The sequence below is a fragment of the Anomaloglossus baeobatrachus genome, chromosome 7 (genome assembly GCF_048569485.1).
Source record: "Anomaloglossus baeobatrachus isolate aAnoBae1 chromosome 7, aAnoBae1.hap1, whole genome shotgun sequence".
Taxonomy (NCBI): domain Eukaryota; kingdom Metazoa; phylum Chordata; class Amphibia; order Anura; family Aromobatidae; genus Anomaloglossus; species Anomaloglossus baeobatrachus.
This window is the reverse complement of record NC_134359.1, coordinates 152752580-152773746: the sequence shown is the minus strand read 5'-3', so window position 1 is coordinate 152773746 and position 21167 is coordinate 152752580. Positions and strand designations below refer to the sequence as shown.

The 21167-nt window shown below is 46.5% G+C and overlaps 2 protein-coding genes and 1 long non-coding RNA gene across 5 annotated transcripts in view; 2 read left to right on the top strand and 1 right to left on the bottom strand.

Moving 5' to 3' along the window:
- The window catches only part of INPP1 (inositol polyphosphate-1-phosphatase), a 130512-nt gene that overhangs the window by 34230 nt on the left and 75115 nt on the right, over positions 1-21167 (bottom strand). For all 3 annotated transcript variants that reach the window (XM_075317762.1, XM_075317763.1, XM_075317761.1), the window contains exon 5: positions 5252-5426. In XM_075317762.1, coding sequence (XP_075173877.1) covers positions 5252-5426 — 175 coding nt within the window. The remainder of the gene's footprint in view (positions 1-5251; positions 5427-21167) is intronic.
- LOC142246025 (uncharacterized) lies at positions 16901-17312 on the top strand. The gene is made up of 3 exons (XR_012724851.1): positions 16901-17002; positions 17077-17154; positions 17234-17312. It is a non-coding gene; the product is annotated as an uncharacterized LOC142246025 (long non-coding RNA).
- On the top strand, positions 17338-19050 carry LOC142245748 (uncharacterized). Its single transcript, XM_075318706.1, has 4 exons — positions 17338-17343; positions 17398-17611; positions 17692-17848; positions 17979-19050. The coding sequence occupies exons 1-4, from the start codon at positions 17338-17340 to the stop codon at positions 19048-19050; spliced, it is 1449 nt and encodes a 482-aa protein (XP_075174821.1).

Genomic DNA, 21167 nt, shown 5'->3' with positions numbered 1-21167 from the left:
GTCCAGCTCACTGGTACTACAGGCAGCCGACTTCACGCGGCTGTTTGTAGTACAAACCGACGCCAGTGACTTCGGCCTCGGTGCAGTGCTCAGCCAGGTGGACTCTGCGAGCCAGGAGCACCCAGTCTTATATCTGAGCAGGAAGCTGTTGCCGAGGGAGGTGTCCTACTCCACGATGGAGAAGGAATGCCTAGCCATAGTGTGGGCTCTGCAGCGTCTGCAACCCTACCGGTATGAGCACCACTTCATCGTGGAGACGGACCACAATCCCCTCAGCTGGTTACACACTGTCTCCAGGACGAATGGGAGGTTGTTGCGATGGAGCCTTGCGCTCCAGCAGTACAACATAACCATTCGCCACAAGAAGGTCCGTGACCATGGTAACGCAGACGGGCTGTCCCGACAAGGAGAGGTCGCGGACGGGCGCACGGGTGAACACCGGAGTGTGCTGCCCCCTAGCGCCCTCTAAAGGGGGGAGGTGTGAGGGGAATCCGGAGATATGACGATAAATTATGATATTCAGTCATATCAGTCAGCTCTCCTGATGTCACCCCTCCCTTCTCACACAGAGATCCTTCTCAGATGCCCAACATCTGGAAAGGTGTCAAATCCCAGTACACATCCCAAGGCAATCTCCGATGATATGGAGATTAGGTGTCCTGTTCAGGCCTTTTAGAACAAAGGGAGAGGAAGACCCCCTGGGGGGTTGTGTCCATTCATCAAAGAGAGTGGACAGGAACTTGGCAAAACAAAAAGGAAGCTTCAAGAGATCTCTAAGAAGCTAATCACAGCAGGAGTGCATATTCCTGGCTCCATAATATCATACACAGTTATGATATTACCGTGCGTCTCAGCCATACACCCAATATGCAGAGGGGACCCAGACGGGTTTGATGACACCAGAACCGTCCCGATCGGACCTCCCAGTCTGAGGTTGGGGATAAAATTCCCTTTTGGGATATTATGTTGGACTCCAGGCAGGGGGAGTGGCAGTGCTTCCCTCTGAGGTCACTAAGGTAGGAGGGGACAGGAATTGTAGCCAGTTGATAACCTCAGTGCAGCCATTTTTAGGTGTTCTTGCTCAGGGGTCTTGTGTCTGAGAACACACGTGAGAAAGTTCCTGGAACCCTGGTCGAACAGCGCCCCCCCTGTGGCCAGACGCACAAGATAACTGCTTGAACTGTATACCTGTTTGTAACCATGCCTTATTTGTAGATGTACTCTGACCTATCTATGTATATATTCTGTATATTCCATATTGTATATATTGTAGTTTCTAGTGTGGCTTAGGCTGATTAAAATATATAATTAATCTTGGGCTGTTCTGTTATCTTGATCTTGAATCCCACGTCTATGGGCTCGGCGAATAGTTACCGTAATCGGTTGGTGGCAGCGAGTTCATGCCAAGGATCATTGTGGGGCGGCCGGTGAGATTTGAGGAGGTTTAGATATATTTCCGTCCGCTGAGGTCAGGGAAATATATAACTTACTCTCACCGGGAGCCCTTCAGTCAACGGCATAGTAGAATAGCGGCCTTACTTGCTTATTGTCCGGCAATTCCATAATTGGCCTGACTATAAGAGGGGCGCTAGAGAGCGCGTCACGTGCTCTGTCGGTCAGATGGGTGGTAGCAAGGAAGGGCCTACCTTCCTACCCCCCGTTCGTGACAGCATGTAACTGTTTACTCCGTCTTTTTCTGATCTCTTTTCTGCGGATTTATGACCATAGCACATAGATTTGACTTGAGCTGTGCAATCATAAATGAGCCAAGAAAAACTCAGAAAAAAAGGTAGGTTTAAAAAAAAATATAAAATACACATGAATATATATTTGAATTTCTATATTTAAAACATTAATGCTTATTGTATTTTTTAGCCTCCTTAGGGGACTTAAATCAGTGATCCTTTCATCACTTGTCCAGTGTACTTTATTAGATAGTATTGCAATATAGCGTATAAAAAAAACAAAAAAATACCTATTAATACAGCCTAAGGCTGGGTGTCACATGAGTACCAAAATGACAACAATAGGTGCCTTCAAGCCCTTAGCTGACATATTAGCCAATCGCACCCCACAAGCACGTGAATTAAAATGCCACTGTCAGCGTTTGACAGTGACATAAAAAAACCCAGCAGTGATTATAGCCAGCTGATGGCTGTATAATGCAGTTAGCATCTGCTGTGTGTTAATCGGGCTTGGCTCTCAATACCTCTCCATACATGTAGACCATGGCGCAGACATGCTGGTATATTTTAATCAATTTATGCCAAGGGGTTAATGTTGTTTTGAGTTGATTTTATGTACATTATACTACAACCATTTTTATATGTGCATAAAATTTTCGCAACTTCTGAAAAATTATACATTTATGCAACATTTGACTCACTGGTCTCCAAGTTTTTTTTTTCTAACACTGGGCAGTGTGTTACCAGGCATCAATGGGTATTCCATCTCCAAGATCCTATCCCAATATGGAGTAGGTGTAACAACAACAATATGTGCAAATACCTCCAATTAGAAAAGTACTAGTTTTCCTGATGTAGCCATGTCTATTGCGTGACGTCCGCTCTTAAGGCCGCTTTACACGCTGCGACATCGCTAGCCGATGCTAGCGATGACGAGCGTGATAGCACCCGCCCCCATCGTACGGCCGATATGTGGTGATCGCTGCTGTAGCGAACATTATCGCTATGGCAGCGTCACACACACATACCTTTGCTGTGACCGGCAAACCGCCTCCTTTCTAAGGGGGCGGTTCGTTCGGCGTCACAGCGACGTCACTAAGCGGCCGTCCAATCAAAGCGGAGGGGCGGAGATGAGCGAGACGCAAGTAAGGAGAGGTTCCTCGTTCCTGCGGTGTCACACGTAGCGATGTGTGCTGCCGCAGGAACGAGGTACAACATAGTTACTGCAGCAGCAACGATAATTGAGAATAGGTGGGCATGTCACCGATTAGCGATTTTGAACGTTTCTGCAATGATTCAAAATCGATAATAGGTGTCACACGCAACGACATCGCTAATGCGGCCGGATTTGCATCACGAATTCCGTGACCCAACGAGATCGCTTTAGTGATCTCGTAGCGTGTAAAGCGTCCTTCAGGCCGGGGCCACACGGGGTACTACTGCGATCCTCGCATGACACTCTGTTCACGCTGGCAGCACAGCGGGAGCCGAGTGTGATGCGAGTGTCACTGCGACTGAGGTCCGAATGTGCCATCGGACCAGAGCTGCGGGGGGTGGGCTGCCACTGAGGAGTAGAAGGACTGTGGTGCGTTAGAGAGGGAGGGATTTATCTCCCTCTCTCCTCCGTTGCCGGCTATTGCCATTCTCGCTCTGCACTCGCAGTATACCGGTGTACTGCGAGTGCAGTGCGATTTTTCTCTCGCCCCATAGACTTGAATGGGTGCGAGAGAAACAAGGATCGCTTTTGCACCTGTAGCATGCTGCGACTGTTTTTTCCGTCCGATTAGGGCTGAGAAAATAATCGCTCATGGGTGCTGGCACATAGGATAATATTAGTCCAAGTGGAATGCGATGTTTTATTGCATTCCACTCGCTCCGATTTTCATGCCGTGTGGCTTATAGCTTACAGTGACAGTTAGCAGCTTGTCATCGTAATCATGTATACCTAAGCTGCAATGACCTGCACATGAGGTAAGAGACATGGCTATATCAGGAGAACTATACTACATGCCTAATTGAAGGTATTTGCTAATATTCTTTTAATTATACCTACTACATATTGGGATAGGATCTTGGAGATGGGAATACCCCCTTAAAAGTTGTGCTCACGTAATTTGCTCCAAATTTATCACTAGGGGTGACATTTGATAAATAAGGAGCGGTGAGTTCGTGTACACTAAAGATTTAAAGCAAATGACGCAATTTTTGACAAACATGGGCTGCTGTGATTTGTTACATCAAGATATTAGCACACAATCTCTGGTCTTGTATTATATTAATGTAGCTACATAGTGGGCCCCAAGAATCATTTTGTCTGGTGAGCCCAAGGCACCCCAGGACGGTGTTGCGTATGGCATCCGTTTTGCTTGTTTGTTTTTTTAACTGCACGAACAGACTTGAAAAGGTGAGTCTTATCCAATTTACAGAAGAAATTTCTGCAGCAATGACGTGTAAAAAGCCTATAAAAGCCAAACAATGCCTACTTTTTAAATGACACTAAATTGGAAAAGAAAACATTTGGACCAAAATAGATGTAGGTAATAAAAAAAAACAGCAAAAACAAAAAAAATAACAAAATAGATGCCCCCGAAGGTTTCATATCTTAACCCCTTAAACACCGAGGACGTACTGGATGTCCTACATCATCAAGGATTAATCACCTGCAGCTGCTGATCCTTATAGTCTCCTAGGGGTACTAGTAAAATGAAAAAAAAAAAGTTTAAATCACCCCCATTTCGCCCCATTGAAACTTAAAGGGTTAAAAAAAAAATTCTACATACGTTTGGTATCGCCGCGTTCAGAAATGCCCGATCTATCAAACTATAAAAATCAATTAATCTGATCGGCATACTGTGCAGCGGAAAAAAATTCCTAAAATGCCAAAATGATGTTATTGGCTGCCGAAAATATAGCGCAAAATGCAATAACCGGTGATTAAAATGTAGCATCTGCACAAAAATGTTTACCATTTTCCAGTACACTACATGGTAGAACTTATAGTTTCATTTAAGTACAACTAGGCCAGCAAAAAAACTATCCCTCATATGGCAAGCTGGATGGAGATATATAAAAAAAAAGTTACAGCTCTTGGAAGAAGGGGAGCAAAAAAACGAAAAACGGGGGTTGAGGGAGTTAAAGGGATTATCCAAAACTTAGGTAATCAAAATCAGATTGGCGGAGTCCAACAACAAACAAAACGTCCCATCAGCTGTTCCAGAGCCTGCTACAGCACAGATGTACATAGACAGACCACCAGGGCTCCATACACTGTACTGATTGTGCTCTGGTACTACAGCTCATTCACTAGGAGCTGAGCTGCAGTACCCAAAAATGGTGACTACACAGTGTACTGAATCTTGCTGTCCTGGCTCTGAGCACATCCAGCCTAAACAACTGTTTTAATGATGACATAAAAAATAAAATACAAAATAAATTATTATATTTTAAAGCACTGTCTATATACTGCATTTCTTTCATAATGATTGGAAAAATTGCAGTTTTTAGTTTGTACAAATTTACATTAAACACTATTGGGAAAAAAACTAAACTGAAGTTTTTTCCCTTACCTGAGTGTTATAGGATCCTTAATTGCAAAAGGCTGATTAATCACACCCATGACTGAATGACCTGTGTCCAGAAGAAAGACTCCTATCAGAACAGTTACACACTGAAGACCTTTCGAATATATCCCTTTCTCTGGCTGAATATCTTCTAATCCTCTGATGTATTGGTAGGTAGAGTCTGGAATCAGAACAAAAAACATTGTTAAAAGGTCCTTTATTTGTATGACATTTACAAGTACAAGTATATAAAGAAACGGAAGATTTCTTGTTAGGCCCCTTTCACATTGCGTTTTACCTTCCGCTCACAGGTCCCGTCGGAGCATCCGTTTGAACCGCCCCTCCCCCACTCTGCAAAGCGTGCTCCGGACGCATGCGCCCGACAGGGCCATTCACTGTTATGGAGCTCACTGTGTTAGCGTGTGCTCTGTTTTGTGCCATTTTGTGCATATATACGTTTCTGCAGACGGACACCCGAACCTAGGTGGTCTACGTTCGGGTGTCAGTCTGCAGAAACGTATATGTGCACAAAATAGAGCACACGCTAACGCAGTGCGCTCCATAGCAGTGAATGGCCCTGTCGGGCGTATGCGTCCGGAGCACGCTTTGCAGAGTGGGGGAGGGGCGGTTCAAACGGATGCTCCGACGGGACCTGTGAGCGGAAGGTAAAACGCAATGTGAAAGGGGCCTTAGAGAAATCTGCTTTTTTTTTTTCTTACTTCTGAGACACATCTCCTCCCAGTTTCTGAACTCATCAGTTACGCTGAAAAAACAGCTAAAACGCTTCCTGTTTAAGACATGACAAACTGACACCTCACTTAGGTAGATGAGGAGGCAGGCAGGAGAGAGGGACGTGAAAGAGGCAGCAGAGGCAAAATGAAATAGATTGTACAACTGCTTTCTAGTATTTTAGTTTACACTTAGAGCTGGATTCACAGCTACACTGCTCCGTATGTGTACATGACATCTTTTAGAGGCAAGTGATGCTTCAGTTTGTCGAGAAAAATATGCTTTGGAAAAACGCTGGTATTTATTCTTCCTAAAGCATCATTTTAGTAGTTTACTGAGCACTTGTTCGATGGTTTTTATCGCTAGTGGGTCTATTTTTTTTTTAGCATTCTTACAGCATTTTTGTGGCATCTTTTGCAACACTGTATATATTTTTATTTTTTACTCCACTTATTCAACAATGAAGAAATCTTTAGTGTTTTTTTGGTGTAAAAACTTTCAGAAAGACGCCTGGATGTCTTCTACGCCTGTACATTGTGGACAACCTATCTAATATATAAAGCTGAGTGCATGCAAGCGTGTGAGTGTATGCATGTGTGTGTGCACGTATGTGTGAGTCTATGTATGTGTGTGTGTGAGCACGTATGTGTGTGCACGTATGTGTGTGAGTATCTGTGTATGCATGTGTGTATATATGCATGTGTGTGAGTGGGTGTGTGTGTGTACACAAACGTTCAAAAGTTTGGAGACACCCAGAAAATGTTGTCTTTTCCATGAAAAATCATACTTTTATCACTTTATTATAGATATTTCATCCCATTTTTCCAGAAGCCGCTCCCCCAAGTTGGATTGGCTTGATGGGCACTTTGATGAAGCTGCTGGCTCCACGGCCGTAAGCCGCGAAACGGACGTCAGGGGTTTTCCCACACTTCTCAATACAATGTTTTATTTACCTTTTTGCAATCTGTGCTTCCCAGCTCCTGGGCTCTACACTAGGTTTACTGTGCATTTTTTCTTGTAATCGGTTCCCCTTTGCTGGACTCACCTTGCAGTCTCTTTTTGTATCCACACTGCTGATTCATTGGATATCAGCATTTTGAGAGGGCACATTTTTTGTCCCACCTTGCTGTACATGGATTGTGGACATTGCGCTACATAATTTTTTCTACCCCTCCATTTTTTGAGGTTGATCAGTAATACATATATTAGTGGCATTGGGATTCTCCTAGCCAGAATATTTATGATATCCGACTAAAATAATTAACAAAAAAAACGACGTGCGGTTCCCCCTAATTTTCATCCCCAGCCAACAGGGGCTGGCTGGAACATGTTAGCCTGGGGGGGCAATCATAAGGCAAAGGCAGTGGCCCTCAAGTTGCGTCGGCCCAACTTTGGTCTGTTTATCTCTGGCCGCTGCATTAAAGCAGCAGAGTTAACAGGCTTTATGAACAGACTGGTACATATATATTGGAACAGAACCGTGCTTACTGCTTTTATAGATACCGCAACAGAACCAAGATGACTACAGAGATATGGGAACTGCAAGGAGCTTACTACAGAGATATGGGAACAGAACCAAGCATACTGCAGAAATAAGGGAGCAGAATCGGGCTTACTACAGAGATATGAGAGCAGAACCGAGCTTACTACAGAGATATGAGAGCAGAACCAAGCTTACTAAAGAGATATGGGAGCAGAACTGAGCTTACTAAAGAGATATGGGAGCAGAACCGAGCTTACTACAGAGGTATGGGAGCACAACCGAGCTTACTACAGAGGTATGGGAGCAGAACCAAGCTTTCTACAGAGATACAAAAGCAGAACCGAGCTTACTACAGAGAAGGGAGAAGAACTGAGCTTACTGCAGAGATAAGGGAACAGAACCGAGCTTACTGTAGAGATAAGGGAACAGAACCGAGCTTACTGTAGAGATACAGGAGCAGAACCAAGCTTAATACAGAGATATGGGAGCAGAACCGAGCCCTACCACAGAGATATCAGAGCAGATATGAGCTTACTACAGAGATACAGGAGCAGAACTGAGCTTACTACAGAGATACAGGAGCAGAACCGAGCTTACTGTACCCATACAGGAACAAAATCGTACTTACTCAGTCTACTACTACATTAAAACAGCAACAGGACACCAAGCCTCCTACATAGCTACGGGAACAGAAGAAGCTTACTGAATAGACATGGTACCAGAACTAAGCTTACTGCTTAAATATGGTACCATAACTGAGCTTACTATATAGATATAGGAGCAAAACCACATTTGCTACATAGATACAGTACCATAACCCAGCTACCTATACAGCAATTACTAAGCTCATCCTATATTTTCAATGTTAAACTCGTACGGAACACGGCTGGCACACAGATTATACACTTATGCCAACTGTGTGCTGTGTGTGTTTTTCATGGCCCCATAGACTTCTATTGGCCCTTGTCATGTGCGCTGCTGGGAAAAAAAACCCCAGATGTCTGAGTAGGGATCACAGACGGTCTGTGTAAACACACGGACATGCGAGCAGCACCATAGCTAAAAATGGGTACGCGTGGTTACCGTGAAAAAAATGGATACAACACATATCACATACACAGACATGTGAAGGAGGCCATAAGGTGGTGACAAAGCTACGTCACCGTGCAGGGGTTAATTTCACTTTTCTTTTCATAAACATGGAAAGACAAATTAAATTCCCTAACACATATGTGAGTGAGCCCTTAGGGCCCGTGCCCACAATCAGTGTCAGCAGCGTTTTGGACGACAGTGTTTTCACTGAGTCCAAATGCTGTGTTGTACAGCACAGGCACAGTGGATGGATTTTTAGAACTCTGACCCCCTGGGCTCTTTTAGACGCTCCATAAACTGACCTGTGGCGCTGCTTTCCTATTCTCATCATGTCAAATTATTCTAACAGCGATGCTAGTGCTCTGAGCGGGAGAATACAGCGAATATCCGCTGATAGTCACTCTGATTGTGTGCACCGACAGTGCGATCTCCCGCCCAAGAGACTAGCGTCTCCACCAGAGAAAGTACGCTGCGTCCAGACAATGAGGACTCCTGATGGTGGGCACTCACCCTTATAGATTTAGTGTTGTGTCCTAAAGATACGTGTTACACATACACAATTCACTATATGGTTACGTGCCCACGGTCTGGACATGGTGTGTCCTGGACACAACATGTCCTCTCCTGCAGGGCCACAAGTGCTCTCTGCAGGCACCACAGCAGCCTGTGCCCACAGTCAGGGTTCGGGACACTGTGGTCTCTCTCTTCTGTTCTCTCTGTGGAGACACTTGTGGCTACACAGCAATAAAATGACATGCCAGGGCTCGGGAAGCCACACCACAGGTCAGTTTTCGCTGTGGGCAATAAACACACAGTGGGCATATGATTTTTAGAAATCCCATCCACTGTGCTTGTACTGTACAATGCAGCGAAAACACTGAATCCAAAATGCTGTGAACACTGATGGTGGGCATGCAGCCTTACATACAGGCATCTTACCAACATATCCAACCCCAGAAACATGGACATGTAAACATACAATACAGATGTGTGTACACAAACAGTATATAGACATATACACCGACATGGCATAGACGTGCACACACAGCGTACAGCCATATACACATACATATACACAGACACTTATACACAGTGTACATACAGCCTTATACACCTACACACACCTGCGTACAGCCTTATACACCTACACACACCTGCGTACAGCCGTATATACCTACACACACCTGTGTACAGCCTTATACACCCACACACACACCTGCGTACAGCCGTATACACATACACACACCTGCGTACAGTTGTTCCCCCGGTCCTTCATCTGTGGTCGCAGGTAACCTGACTTCAGGTGGAGGTCACTGAGTTCACAGACCTGCATCTCCTAGCAGAAAAAGTGCAGGTTTTTTTGGCCAAGAGATGCAGATTTTGTGCTGAAATTTTGTACACCATATTCCTGCATCCAATCTACACCTCCTGGCAAAAAAACCCACGGTGTTTTGACGCATTTTTTGTCGCGATTTTTGTCGCAGTTATTTTTCCAAGATTTTTTGCCAGGAGGTGCACATTTGGTGCTGAAATCATCTGCACCAGATTTCAGCACCAAATTTCCACCTGCTGTCAGGAATTTTTTTTCTTTTTACAGCCTGCCGTTCTCTGAACATGAGCGTGCATGTACCTAGAAACACATGCACGCTCCTGTCAGAAGTGTGCGGCTGTGCTGCGATGTCAGACTCGCGGGAGTCCCTCGCATGCGGCTTTTTAAAAAAATGTAAATAAATAATTAAAAAAAAAAAAAAGCCGATGTGCAGGGGCTGGCTGGGGGCTGGTATATTCTCAGCCCGCAGCCGCCCGGTATTGCCGCATCTATTAGATGTGACAATCCCGGTGCAATACCGACTCTTCTTGATTGCCCTGGAGCGGTGGCAATCGGGGAAATAGCAGAGGTTAATAGCGGCACACAGCTGCTACTAAACCCTAGGTTTGTAATGGCACAGGCGTCTATCAGATACCTGCATCACACAAACCTGTAAATAGCAGTAAATAAACAAGACACACAGAAAAATCCTTTATTTGAAATAAAGTACAAAACGCGCCGTCCTTCACCACTTTATTAACCCCCAAACACAGCCCTCCAGGTCCAGCGTAATCCACACGATGTCCCACGGCGTCACATCCAGCACTACTACATCTCAGAACAAGCAGCCATAGATTAGACTGCCAGCTGAGTGTAGCCATTTACTGAGCCGCGATAACTGCAGCAGAGACTGTCACAGGCTGGGGGGCGCGTCAGCCTGCAACCAATCACAGATAAGAGGACGGCTGGTGGGCGGGGAAAATACGGAAAGCTGTGTGAGTGCGTGCACAGTACAGGAAGTGAAAGCGCGACCTGGAAGCAGTGTGACGCCATGACACCGAGTCTCGGTAAGTATGAAACTGACACTTATTTGTTGTTTTATTTATTTTTACTTTATTTGCCGAATCCGGATCGTGCACCCGGAATCCCGCGCCTGGGTCCAGCACAGATATATCACTGAAGCCGTGCGGATCCGGACTTTTACAGGATCCGCTCAGCCCTAAACAGGATACATTTTGCTTTGGGATAAAATCATGCACATGTTAACCCAATCATTTTTGTAGCTGTCTTGCACTCCAATTGCAGGTTTTGTCTAGTTGCCCGATTCCCTTGTCCTCTTTTCATGTCTTATGTACTGTATTTTAAATACCTCATGCACTGTGCACTTTGACTATTGTATTAAATAAAAATATTTATTATTGTTCAGCAATTTTTGCTCATGGTTCTCTTTTTGCTTTAAATTGCTATTATGAGCTGCTGTTGACCTGGTGGCCTCCTCCCACCTTGGTCTTCAATTTTTGTTGTATCCTCATGGAATTGTATGTGTTTGTATGTACGTACGTATATATATACATGTATGTCCACTAAAGGAATCCGGACCGTCGCATTTACAATCACAAAACTTTGCATACCCACCTCATTTGACTCATGAAACATCAGACTGTTTTGAGGGAAAAATGTAACCCTGTCCTTTACAGTTACTCACCAAAAAACCTGCTTACATTAAATTCAATGAAGCTGGGAGCTACAGCTCATTAATAGGAGCTGATTAGTTGCTATAGGCAACAAAGGACATTTTTAGTATAAGAAGCTTATGTGTGAGGTAATATGATATCGAGGGAGGGAGAGAGCGGGAGAGGGAGAGAGCGGGAGAGGGAGAGAGCGGGAGAGGGAGAGAGCGGGAGAGGGAGAGAGCGGGAGAGGGAGAGAGCGGGAGAGGGAGAGGGCGGGAGAGGGAGAGGGCGGGAGAGGGAGAGGGCGGGAGAGGGAGAGGGCGGGAGAGGGAGAGGGCGGGAGAGGGAGAGGGCGGGAGAGGGAGAGGGCGGGAGAGGGAGAGGGCGGGAGAGGGAGAGGGCGGGAGAGGGAGAGGGCGGGAGAGGGAGAGGGCGGGAGAGGGAGAGGGCGGGAGAGGGAGAGGGCGGGAGAGGGAGAGGGCGGGAGAGGGAGAGGGCGGGAGAGGGAGAGGGCGGGAGAGGGAGAGGGCGGGAGAGGGAGAGGGCGGGAGAGGGAGAGGGCGGGAGAGGGAGAGGGCGGGAGAGGGAGAGGGCGGGAGAGGGAGAGGGCGGGAGAGGGAGAGGGCGGGAGAGGGAGAGGGCGGGAGAGGGAGAGGGCGGGAGAGGGAGAGGGCGGGAGAGGGAGAGGGCGAGAGAGGGCGAGGGCGAGGGCGGGAGAGGGCGAGGGCGGGAGAGGGCGGGAGAGGGAGAGGGCGGGAGAGGGAGAGGGCGGGAGAGGGAGAGAGCGGGAGAGGGAGAGAGCGGGAGAGGGAGAGAGCGGGAGAGGGAGAGAGCGGGAGAGGGAGAGAGCGGGAGAGGGGAGAGAGCGGGAGAGGGAGAGAGAGCGGGAGAGGGAGAGAGAGCGGGAGAGGGAGAGAGAGCGGGAGAGGGAGAGAGAGCGGGAGAGGGAGAGAGAGCGGGAGAGGGAGAGAGAGCGGGGAGAGGGAGAGAGAGCGGGAGAGGGAGAGAGAGCGGGAGAGGGAGAGAGAGCGGGAGAGGGAGAGAGAGCGGGAGAGGGAGAGAGAGCGGGAGAGGGAGAGAGAGCGGGAGAGGGAGAGAGAGCGGGAGAGGGAGAGAGAGCGGGAGAGGGAGAGAGAGCGGGAGAGGGAGAGAGAGCGGGAGAGGGAGAGAGAGCGGGAGAGGGAGAGAGAGCGGGAGGGAGAGAGAGCGGGAGAGGGAGAGAGCGGGAGAGGGAGAGAGCGGGAGAGGGAGAGAGCGGGAGAGGGAGAGAGGGAGAGAGGGAGAGCGGGAGAGAGGGAGAGCGGGAGAGAGGGAGAGAGGGAGAGCGGGAGAGCGGGAGAGAGGGAGAGCGGGAGAGAGGGAGAGCGGGAGAGCGGGAGAGAGGGAGAGCGGGAGAGGGAGAGCGGGAGAGCGGGAGAGCGGGAGAGCGGGAGAGAGGGAGAGCGGGAGAGAGGGAGAGCGGGAGAGGGGAGAGGGAGAGCGGGAGAGAGGGAGAGAGGGAGAGCGGGAGAGCGGGAGAGGGGGAGAGCGGGAGAGGGAGAGGGGGAGAGGGAGAGCGGGAGACCGGGAGAGGGAGCGGGAGAGCGAGCGGGAGAGGGAGCGGGAGAGAGCGGGAGAGAGAGAGACATGTCAATTCTTTCCTGCGTTTTACTGCGTTATTCACCCATGCAATGCATTGGAAAAACGCAGAGATCAAAAATGCAGCCAAATACGCACCGAAATGCGGCCAAAAATGCAGCGTTTGAGAAGTGCAAAAACGTCCTAGTGCGCACATAGCCTAAAAAGTCAGTCACTCACTGATAGATGTAAACTGACAAGATTGTCAATTGATTTTTCTTCTACAGTATACTGCAGTCTCATTTCATAAATGTCAGGATAGTTAGTTGGGACTTTAACTTTAAACGGAACCTTTCAGCTTCCCCAAGACCCACAAACCACCAACTTGTATTTATTGATCCCTTTGTCTACTTTCTAACAAGACCCCTTTCGCACTTTATTGATTTTTTAAAATTGCCTAAAATCAATTTATTAACTGGAGTTGTAATATGTTACCATAGTTAGGGTGAGATTAAATCTTGAGTGCGTCGCTTTACCCAGACTAATCATGTTATCACGCTAATGTGGAGCAATTTACATGATTCAAGATGTCACTTTTTGGAAACTTCTATTCCATGGCAATGTGCAGTGAAGACAGATGTCCGTTCATTGACTTGATTGGCGCACTGTGCATGCCCAGGGAGACCGCAATAGTGCAGGACTGTTTGCTAATTTCGTAGCTAGCTGTGTGACACGTGATGATGACTACCTCCTTGGGTATGCGCAGTGTACTGATGAACATACACCTGGCTTCACTGCGCATTATCAGAGAGGGAGAGATTAGCAAACAGCTGGCAGCGATACCATTCCTAAAAAGCATGCCACTTACACCCACATGGGCACGATAACATGGTTAATGGGGAGATTAGTAGGTGACTAGTCTTGAGAAAAGCAACACCCTCACGACCAATCACAAGCTGGTTATAAAAAAAGGATTTTTGGTACTCCTCAAATCTCTCTCATAGCCTTCATTGGCGGACCAAGGAAAGCAGGGGAAGTCTGCTGGCACCTAGAGGCGGTCACACTAAGAAAACATCTTTGAAATAATGTTCTGCTGACACAGCTATTCAGTTAAGAGAAAAGCAGTACCAGGGCTGTGGAGTCGGGTAAGCCAAACCTGCGACTCCTCAATTTCCCTTGCACCGGCTCAGACTACAACTCCCACATATATTGCTTATATTTAAGTGAAAAATTTATTGTAGTACATTTTTTATAGAAATAAAACAAAACTTTGCATAAATTAATTGTGCAGATGACAAATATAAAGTTAGTAAAATATGTCATTAGATAGGTTTACTTTGAATTTCCAATCTCAGGCTTTTCTTAAGTACAGCTCACTAAATGTTCTCACATCAGATTTCTTCAGTCTATGAAGAGGGGAGGAGGGAGGGAGCAAGTTTGTTGTGTATCCTACTGCAGGAACAAAGAAACTGATAAGAGAGCTAATAACTTGATGTTTTAGCTTCTATACAGGAACTCCTCAATCCTGTTGCTGTATTTTCCCTGTATATTGTATGTATATTGTATAGAAGCTATCCTCCCAAAAGTATGTAGCGGCCTTGAAACCATCAGGGTGCTACAAGGTTCTGCATCCCCGCAAGGATGCAGGGCCTACCCCCTAGGCTCCAGAATACCAGCGCTGGTAACATCAAAAACCCAGGTAATCCCTGTTTTCCCCCAAACAATCCTCCATACAATGGTGCAAAACTAGGATCGGACCAATGGATGGCCGCCTAGAGGTGGAGCCACTCGAGTCCACTAGTTGACCAGGTGGGAGGGGCGAACTGTGGACAGTGACAGCAGAGTAGAGTAGAATGTGACGGAGAGTGAAGGTGGATGTGAAGACGTGAGCTGTCCTGTGTTGACGGTAACCTGGTACCCAGGTGAGTAGTTGCCGGTGGAGCGCTCCCGGAACTACGCGCCGACGGGGTACAGGACCCTAGGACAGGAAAGAGCTCCACGCCGACCTGTTAACACCTGCACAATGAGGGGACCATCAAGGACCTCGCTGATCCTTAAAAATCCTAAGACTCAGTAGCAAAGGGAGAACCGGGGACAGGGCCAGAGACTCCAACCTCACAGGGTTCACGCTACTGTCAGCCGGACAGAAGTGGACAAACCACCGGACGGGGGACCCCCAGTTCTATGCCACGGGGACCCATTTACCAGAGAACAGGGGAAGAAGGTACCAGAGTACTGAACTGGCACTGGGACGAAGGGGATCTGGAGGTGAAACCAGCTGGCCTCGGGTATCCAGCTACTACCAACCAGCAGTGAGTAAAGACCAGTTGCACTAAATCTCTGTGTGGACTACATTCTTCCTCCGGCCGTTATATCACCCATCCTCTGGGGCCCGGTCCTACTTGTGGAGGGCCTACCATCCAGGCTGCAATTAACACCAGCCCCAGTAGTGATATTCTGCAGCGGCGGCTCCACATATGTAGCTGCAACACTGCAAGTGCTGTCACGAATAAACATTAACCTAAATCCCATGTAAATATATCCCCCTTTTCAAAACGCACCCAGAGCATGGAACTGGGCAACGGCCACCAAAGTGACAGTCGACAATTGCAAACCGCCCGGAACCGAGTACTCCATAACCCTGGGCGACACACGTACATGAGCTCAAAGAAAAAACAAACACGCTTCAAGCATACAGAGAGAACATACAGTATACTGGACTATTGATTTATGCACAGTTTATTGAAAGTTTAAATGTGCTTTAAGAAGTAATAACCTTAATTTTGTTCTCCTGTTTACTCTAGCAATTCTGAGATGTGTGCAGGCCTTCCTTCTGAGTGTTTACTTTTTACCCTTGCCTGTAGAGGAGGAGCTTCACTGGTGCTCAAGTGCAGCACAGACTTATCTCCGCTAAGGCTACTTTCACACATCAGTTTTTTTCCATCAGGTTCAATCCGGAAAAAAACAGGTAAAACGGATCCGGTACCGCATCCGGTTTTCCCCCATAGACTTGCATTGTTACCGGATTGTACCGGATGGCTTTGCGTTGCATCCGGTTTTTTCCGGATGCGGCAAAATAATTGAATGCGGCGGCCGGATAGAACGTATCATGTAACGTTTTTTGGCCCCTTAAAAAAACCGCATTCTGCCGGATCCGGCGCAATGCGGCATTGTATACAATGGGTGTCTATGCATGCCGGATCCGGCGCAATGCGGTTTAAACCGGATGCGGTGACCGCATCCGGTTTGGTAAACAGAGCATGCGCAAATTTTTTTTTTTCATCATCACAAAACTTATAAAAGGATCCAGCACATTCTACACACCTCCTGCCGGATCCTGACTTCAACTTCTGCTGTCCTCCAGTCCAGTGCTCCAGGGAAGAGGTATGTCCACAGTACTGTCCACAGATCACTGCTGTGAGCTGCGTACATGTACTTAGACATTTTTTTTTCTTTTTTTGCAGGTGCAGTGTTGCCGTGTAATTTGTGGACAGCCAGTTGCTGTGTCCGTTTCCATTGAGTGCCAGTGCGGTTTTGGAGGAGAGTGTTCCTGAGGTAATGTCCACAGTACTGTCCACAGATCACTGCTGTGAGCTGCGTACATGTACTTAGACATTTTTTTTTCTTTTTTTGCAGGTGCAGTGTTGCCGTGTAATTTGTGGACAGCCAGTTGCTGTGTCCGTTTCCATTGAGTGCCAGTGCGGAGTTGGAGGAGAGTGTTCCTGAGGTAATGTCCACAGTACTGTCCACAGATCACTGCTGTGAGCTGCGTACATGTACTTAGACATTTTTTTTTCTTTTTTTGCAGGTGCAGTGTTGCCGTTAAAGTTTGGCCCATCAAGTTGTTGTGCGTGGCCTGTAATAAAAAAAATATGTCGTCTTCTGGTAGCCCGCCCTTCGGTTCAGAAACTGAGGTATTTTTTTTTTTTTGGTGTTATTTTTTTAAAAAAAAAAAAAAAATTTTTTTAAATAAACGACATTTACACAGGTGGCCGAAACATCACAGGAGATGCTGCCAGAAGAGGACGGAAGGGGTGGAGAAATACACGGAGCGGGCGGTCATAGTGTAAGTTTCATACAGGAATTGTTTACCACAGCACACCAAACACATAAGTAAATAATGTTTTTTTTTTTCTTCACTAAAGGCTTCAACTTCTAGGGCTCACGATAGAGCTCCCCCAAGACCGTCCCAGGGTCGTCGTCGAGGTGGCGGTGGTCATAGTGTAAGTTATTTTTTTTTTTTTTTGTCATGTCAGTGTGAATTTTTGTCTATTTTTTTTTTTAATTTCTTTTTTCTTTCTTTGAACAGGCATCACAGTGTGCTCCCGATTCTGACGGTGAGGAGGCCGGATTTATCAACATCGACCTCCTCATCGATGAAGTTAGAGAAAGGGAGCCGCTGTGGAACATGGCTGACCGCCGCCACGCTGATTCGATCGTAACCCGTCGACTCTGGGACGAGGTATGCCACGCAGCGGTAGAAGGTTGGGGGGAGCTCAATTCTCGTGGCCAGAAGAAACAGCGTAAGTATTCACAGTTCAGTAGGTTATGCTGCATGATGTAATGTGTTGTATACTAACCACTTTCTGCTTTCCACTTTCAGGTGACAAACTTCAGAAGCGGTGGCGGTCTATCAGGGATCGCTTCAAAAAGGAGTTGAATCAAGAGATGCAGGCCCCGAGTGGATCCGGAGGACGCAGATCGAAGTACCGTTACTTTAGAGCGTTGTCGTTCCTCCGGACAACTATGGTGTGCAGAAGGTAAATATTCCACACAATATGTACAAAGTATAATATTTTATGTCTGATTTTTTTTGCCTTTTTTTTTTTAGTCAGTGCCAATGTATAGCAATTAAATTAATTATTGTTTTGTTTTTCCTCTTTTTAACAGCACCGTCTGCAGCACTCAGGAGCCTGCATCGAACCCGACAGGAGCGATCCCTGAACAGTCCGCCACTGGGGAACACATGCACAGACCCCACCCATCTGAACCTTCCCTTCCATCGACATCTGTCCCATCCACCTGCGCTGGAGCTTCACGTGAGACTTCATTACCTGAAGCTGCTGGTGATGAGATAGCTTTTCCCCTACCCCACCCCTCTGACACTGCTGCCCTCAGTAGAACACCTTTGGGTTCTGGGCGTCAGCGTCATAGGGGTCAGGAAAAGAGCTATGCGCCCGAGTTCTTGCATCTAAATGCAGCCTTCCAGAACGCCATTCAATTATTAGCCGAACAAAATCGTTCATCTTTTAGCTTAATAAATGCCAATATGGAAAAAAATACGCACGAATTGTGCACGCGTCTGGACAGGCTGCATTTAGATGCAAGTAAATCACCCAATCATTGTTTTTTTCAAGCCGTACTAGAGCGCATGGAAAAGCTATCTCTTGACCATCAGATGCATGTAATGCAAGCCACACGGCAGGCTCTGGCGCAGGTTGACTCCCAACCACCTCCACCCACCCCTCCAAGACCACCTGCCCCCCCTCCAGCCATTGTCCCTACTCCCCCTACTGCCCAGTACCAGCCTGCTGCCCAGTACCAGCCTGCTGCCCAGTACCAGCCTGCTGCCCAGTACCAGCCTGCAGCCCAGTACCAGCCTGCAGCCCAGTACCAGCCTGCGGCCCAGTACCAGCTCCCAACCACATCTGCCCCTACACTTCCTACCCACTACCACATCTCGCCTTCCACACCCATCATGACCCCAACTCAAGCCACTAATTCACCAGCCACCTCTTCTGTCTCCCAATCCCTCCACTCCACCCCTCAATCCTTACCAAATCCCATCCCATCTCCTGGTTTCCCTCTTGGTTTCTCAAGCACACCTTCACCTTCTGTTACTTCCCCACCACCACCACCAACACCACTTTCCACCCTCAATACTCCAACTGTGCGTGTGTTCCCACCTGTCAGCCCCTCCAGTACTATCTCCACCCCAAGCCCAAGATATACCAATTTATAATTTGTGTTTGTAATAAAAATAAAAGTTTTTTGTTGAAAAGTATTTATTTGTTCTTGTTTTTTTTGGGGGGAATATTATTTTGCAAGTTAAGTAAATAAAAAGGTAATACAAAAACATAACATGTTGTAATTTGACGGTGTAAAAATTACAAATTTTTAAAGCGAATGAAAGCTTAAAATTAACAAGGTTAACAAGATATTTTTTAATTTATTTTTAACTATTTTTATTTGTTATAAAACTAAACAAAAATCTTACACCATTTGATCTTGCCAATCTACTCTACCTTCTGGGGACACAAAATAGTCAGCATATTTGTCACGGATTGTTGAACAGGCAACACTACTCCTAAATCCAGGACTGGTGTAGTCAGTCAAAGAGGTGGATTCCAAACTCTGGTCATCCAAGGACAAAGGTTCCTTTGTTAAAACAAAATTGTGCAGTACCACACATGCTTTCACAATTTCATCCACAGTTTCAATGTTTAAATTAATGGCTGTTAACAACACTCGCCATTTGCTGGTTAGTATCCCAAAGGAGCATTCCACCATTCTTCTGGCTCTGGATAATCTGTAATTATATATTTTTTGTGTTTGCGTCAATCCACGGCTTGCATATGGCTTCAATAGATGTTGGGAGAGTTGAAAGGCTTCGTCGGCCACAAAAACAAAGGGCATTGGGGGCTCACATGTGCCAGGAAGAGGTCTTGCAGGAGGGAAATCAAAAGTATTCCCATAGATTCGCCGCCCCATTGGGGACATTTTAAAGACCTGAGAGTCATTGGATCTCCCATATGCGCCAATGTCCACTGAGATGAATTTGTAGTCCGCATCCGTTATTGCCATTAGGACAATTGAGAAATATTTTTTATAATTGTAGTATTCTGACCCCGAAGCAGCAGGTTTCACAATTCTTATATGTTTGCCGTCCACTGAGCCAAGGCAATTTGGAAACTGACAAATGTTATAGTATTGTTCAGCAATTGCAAGCCATCTGTCCCTGGTGGGCTGGGGGATGAAATCATCATGGAGGCAATCCCACAAGGCTTGGCAAGTGTCTCTAATGATTCCCGAGATGGTGGAAATTCCTAGTCGAAACTGGTAGTGGAGGGATGAAAGCGACTCTCCAGTTGCAAGGAATCTGTAAAGGAAAGACAATAATTATCAAAAAATAATAGCAAACACATTACAGTTAAAAGTCAATTTACAGGAGGATACAATTTAAAAAAAAAAAACTTACCTAAGCGTAACCAGCAAACGCTCCTCGGGTGTTATAGAGAACCGGCTGTAGGTGTCCGTTTTACGGATGTTGTCCGCAACAAGGCCAAGGAGAACGTCAAAATTAATCACTGACATCCGGACATAGCTTGTGAATTTTTCATGGTTTCCACGGAGCTCCAGGTATAGTGTTGAAAACACCCCACGTGTCAGTCTCTGTGCAGTCAGGGGATGGATCCAAAAGCGTCGATGTCGCTGACGCCTCAGTCGCTGTCGCTCCTTTTCTCTGACGATGATAGCCAAGCGATTTGCCTCAAATATAAAATCTGCAGCGATCTTTGTGTAATTTGCAAGAATAGCATCCATGGTTTCTGCTTGCCTCTGTCTTCATTCTGTCATATATGCTTCAAAATACTGTATATATACTATATGTTCCCAATAGCCAATCAGAATACGGAACTCGTTAATTGTTTGTTTAGTGTTTAAAAAACGGATCCGTAAAAAAACGGACATAACGGATGCAAAACGGTTGCAAACCGGACCTACCGGATCCGTTTTTTAACGGATCCGTCATAAACGGATCCGCTTAAAAACGGATCCGGTAGGTCCGGTTTGCTCCGGTTTGCACAACAAAACCGGAAACGTTGGATACGGCAAAAAAAAGGACTGTGCCTGAATACAGAAAACTGATGTGTGAAAGTAGCCTAAGACAAAGCCTAGATCCTCAGGCTACATACATTCACACACAGCATTTTTGCGAATCTGTTTTGTTTTTTTTTGCAGTGAAATGCAGTGACTCTGGGCATCCCAGCAAAGTCAATGAGTTTCAAGATATGACATTTAGATACATTGTTTTGTGAGGATCCGTTTTTGGGCTCAAAAACAAATCCTCACAAAGAATGA

Excerpts from the sequence above, each read along its gene's own strand:
- LOC142245748 (XM_075318706.1), top strand. Across the intron at positions 17,612-17,691 it reads TCGTGGCCAGAAGAAACAGC|GTGACAAACTTCAGAAGCGG; the intron begins GTAAGTATTCAC and ends TTCCACTTTCAG. Across the intron at positions 17,849-17,978 it reads ACAACTATGGTGTGCAGAAG|CACCGTCTGCAGCACTCAGG; the intron begins GTAAATATTCCA and ends TCTTTTTAACAG.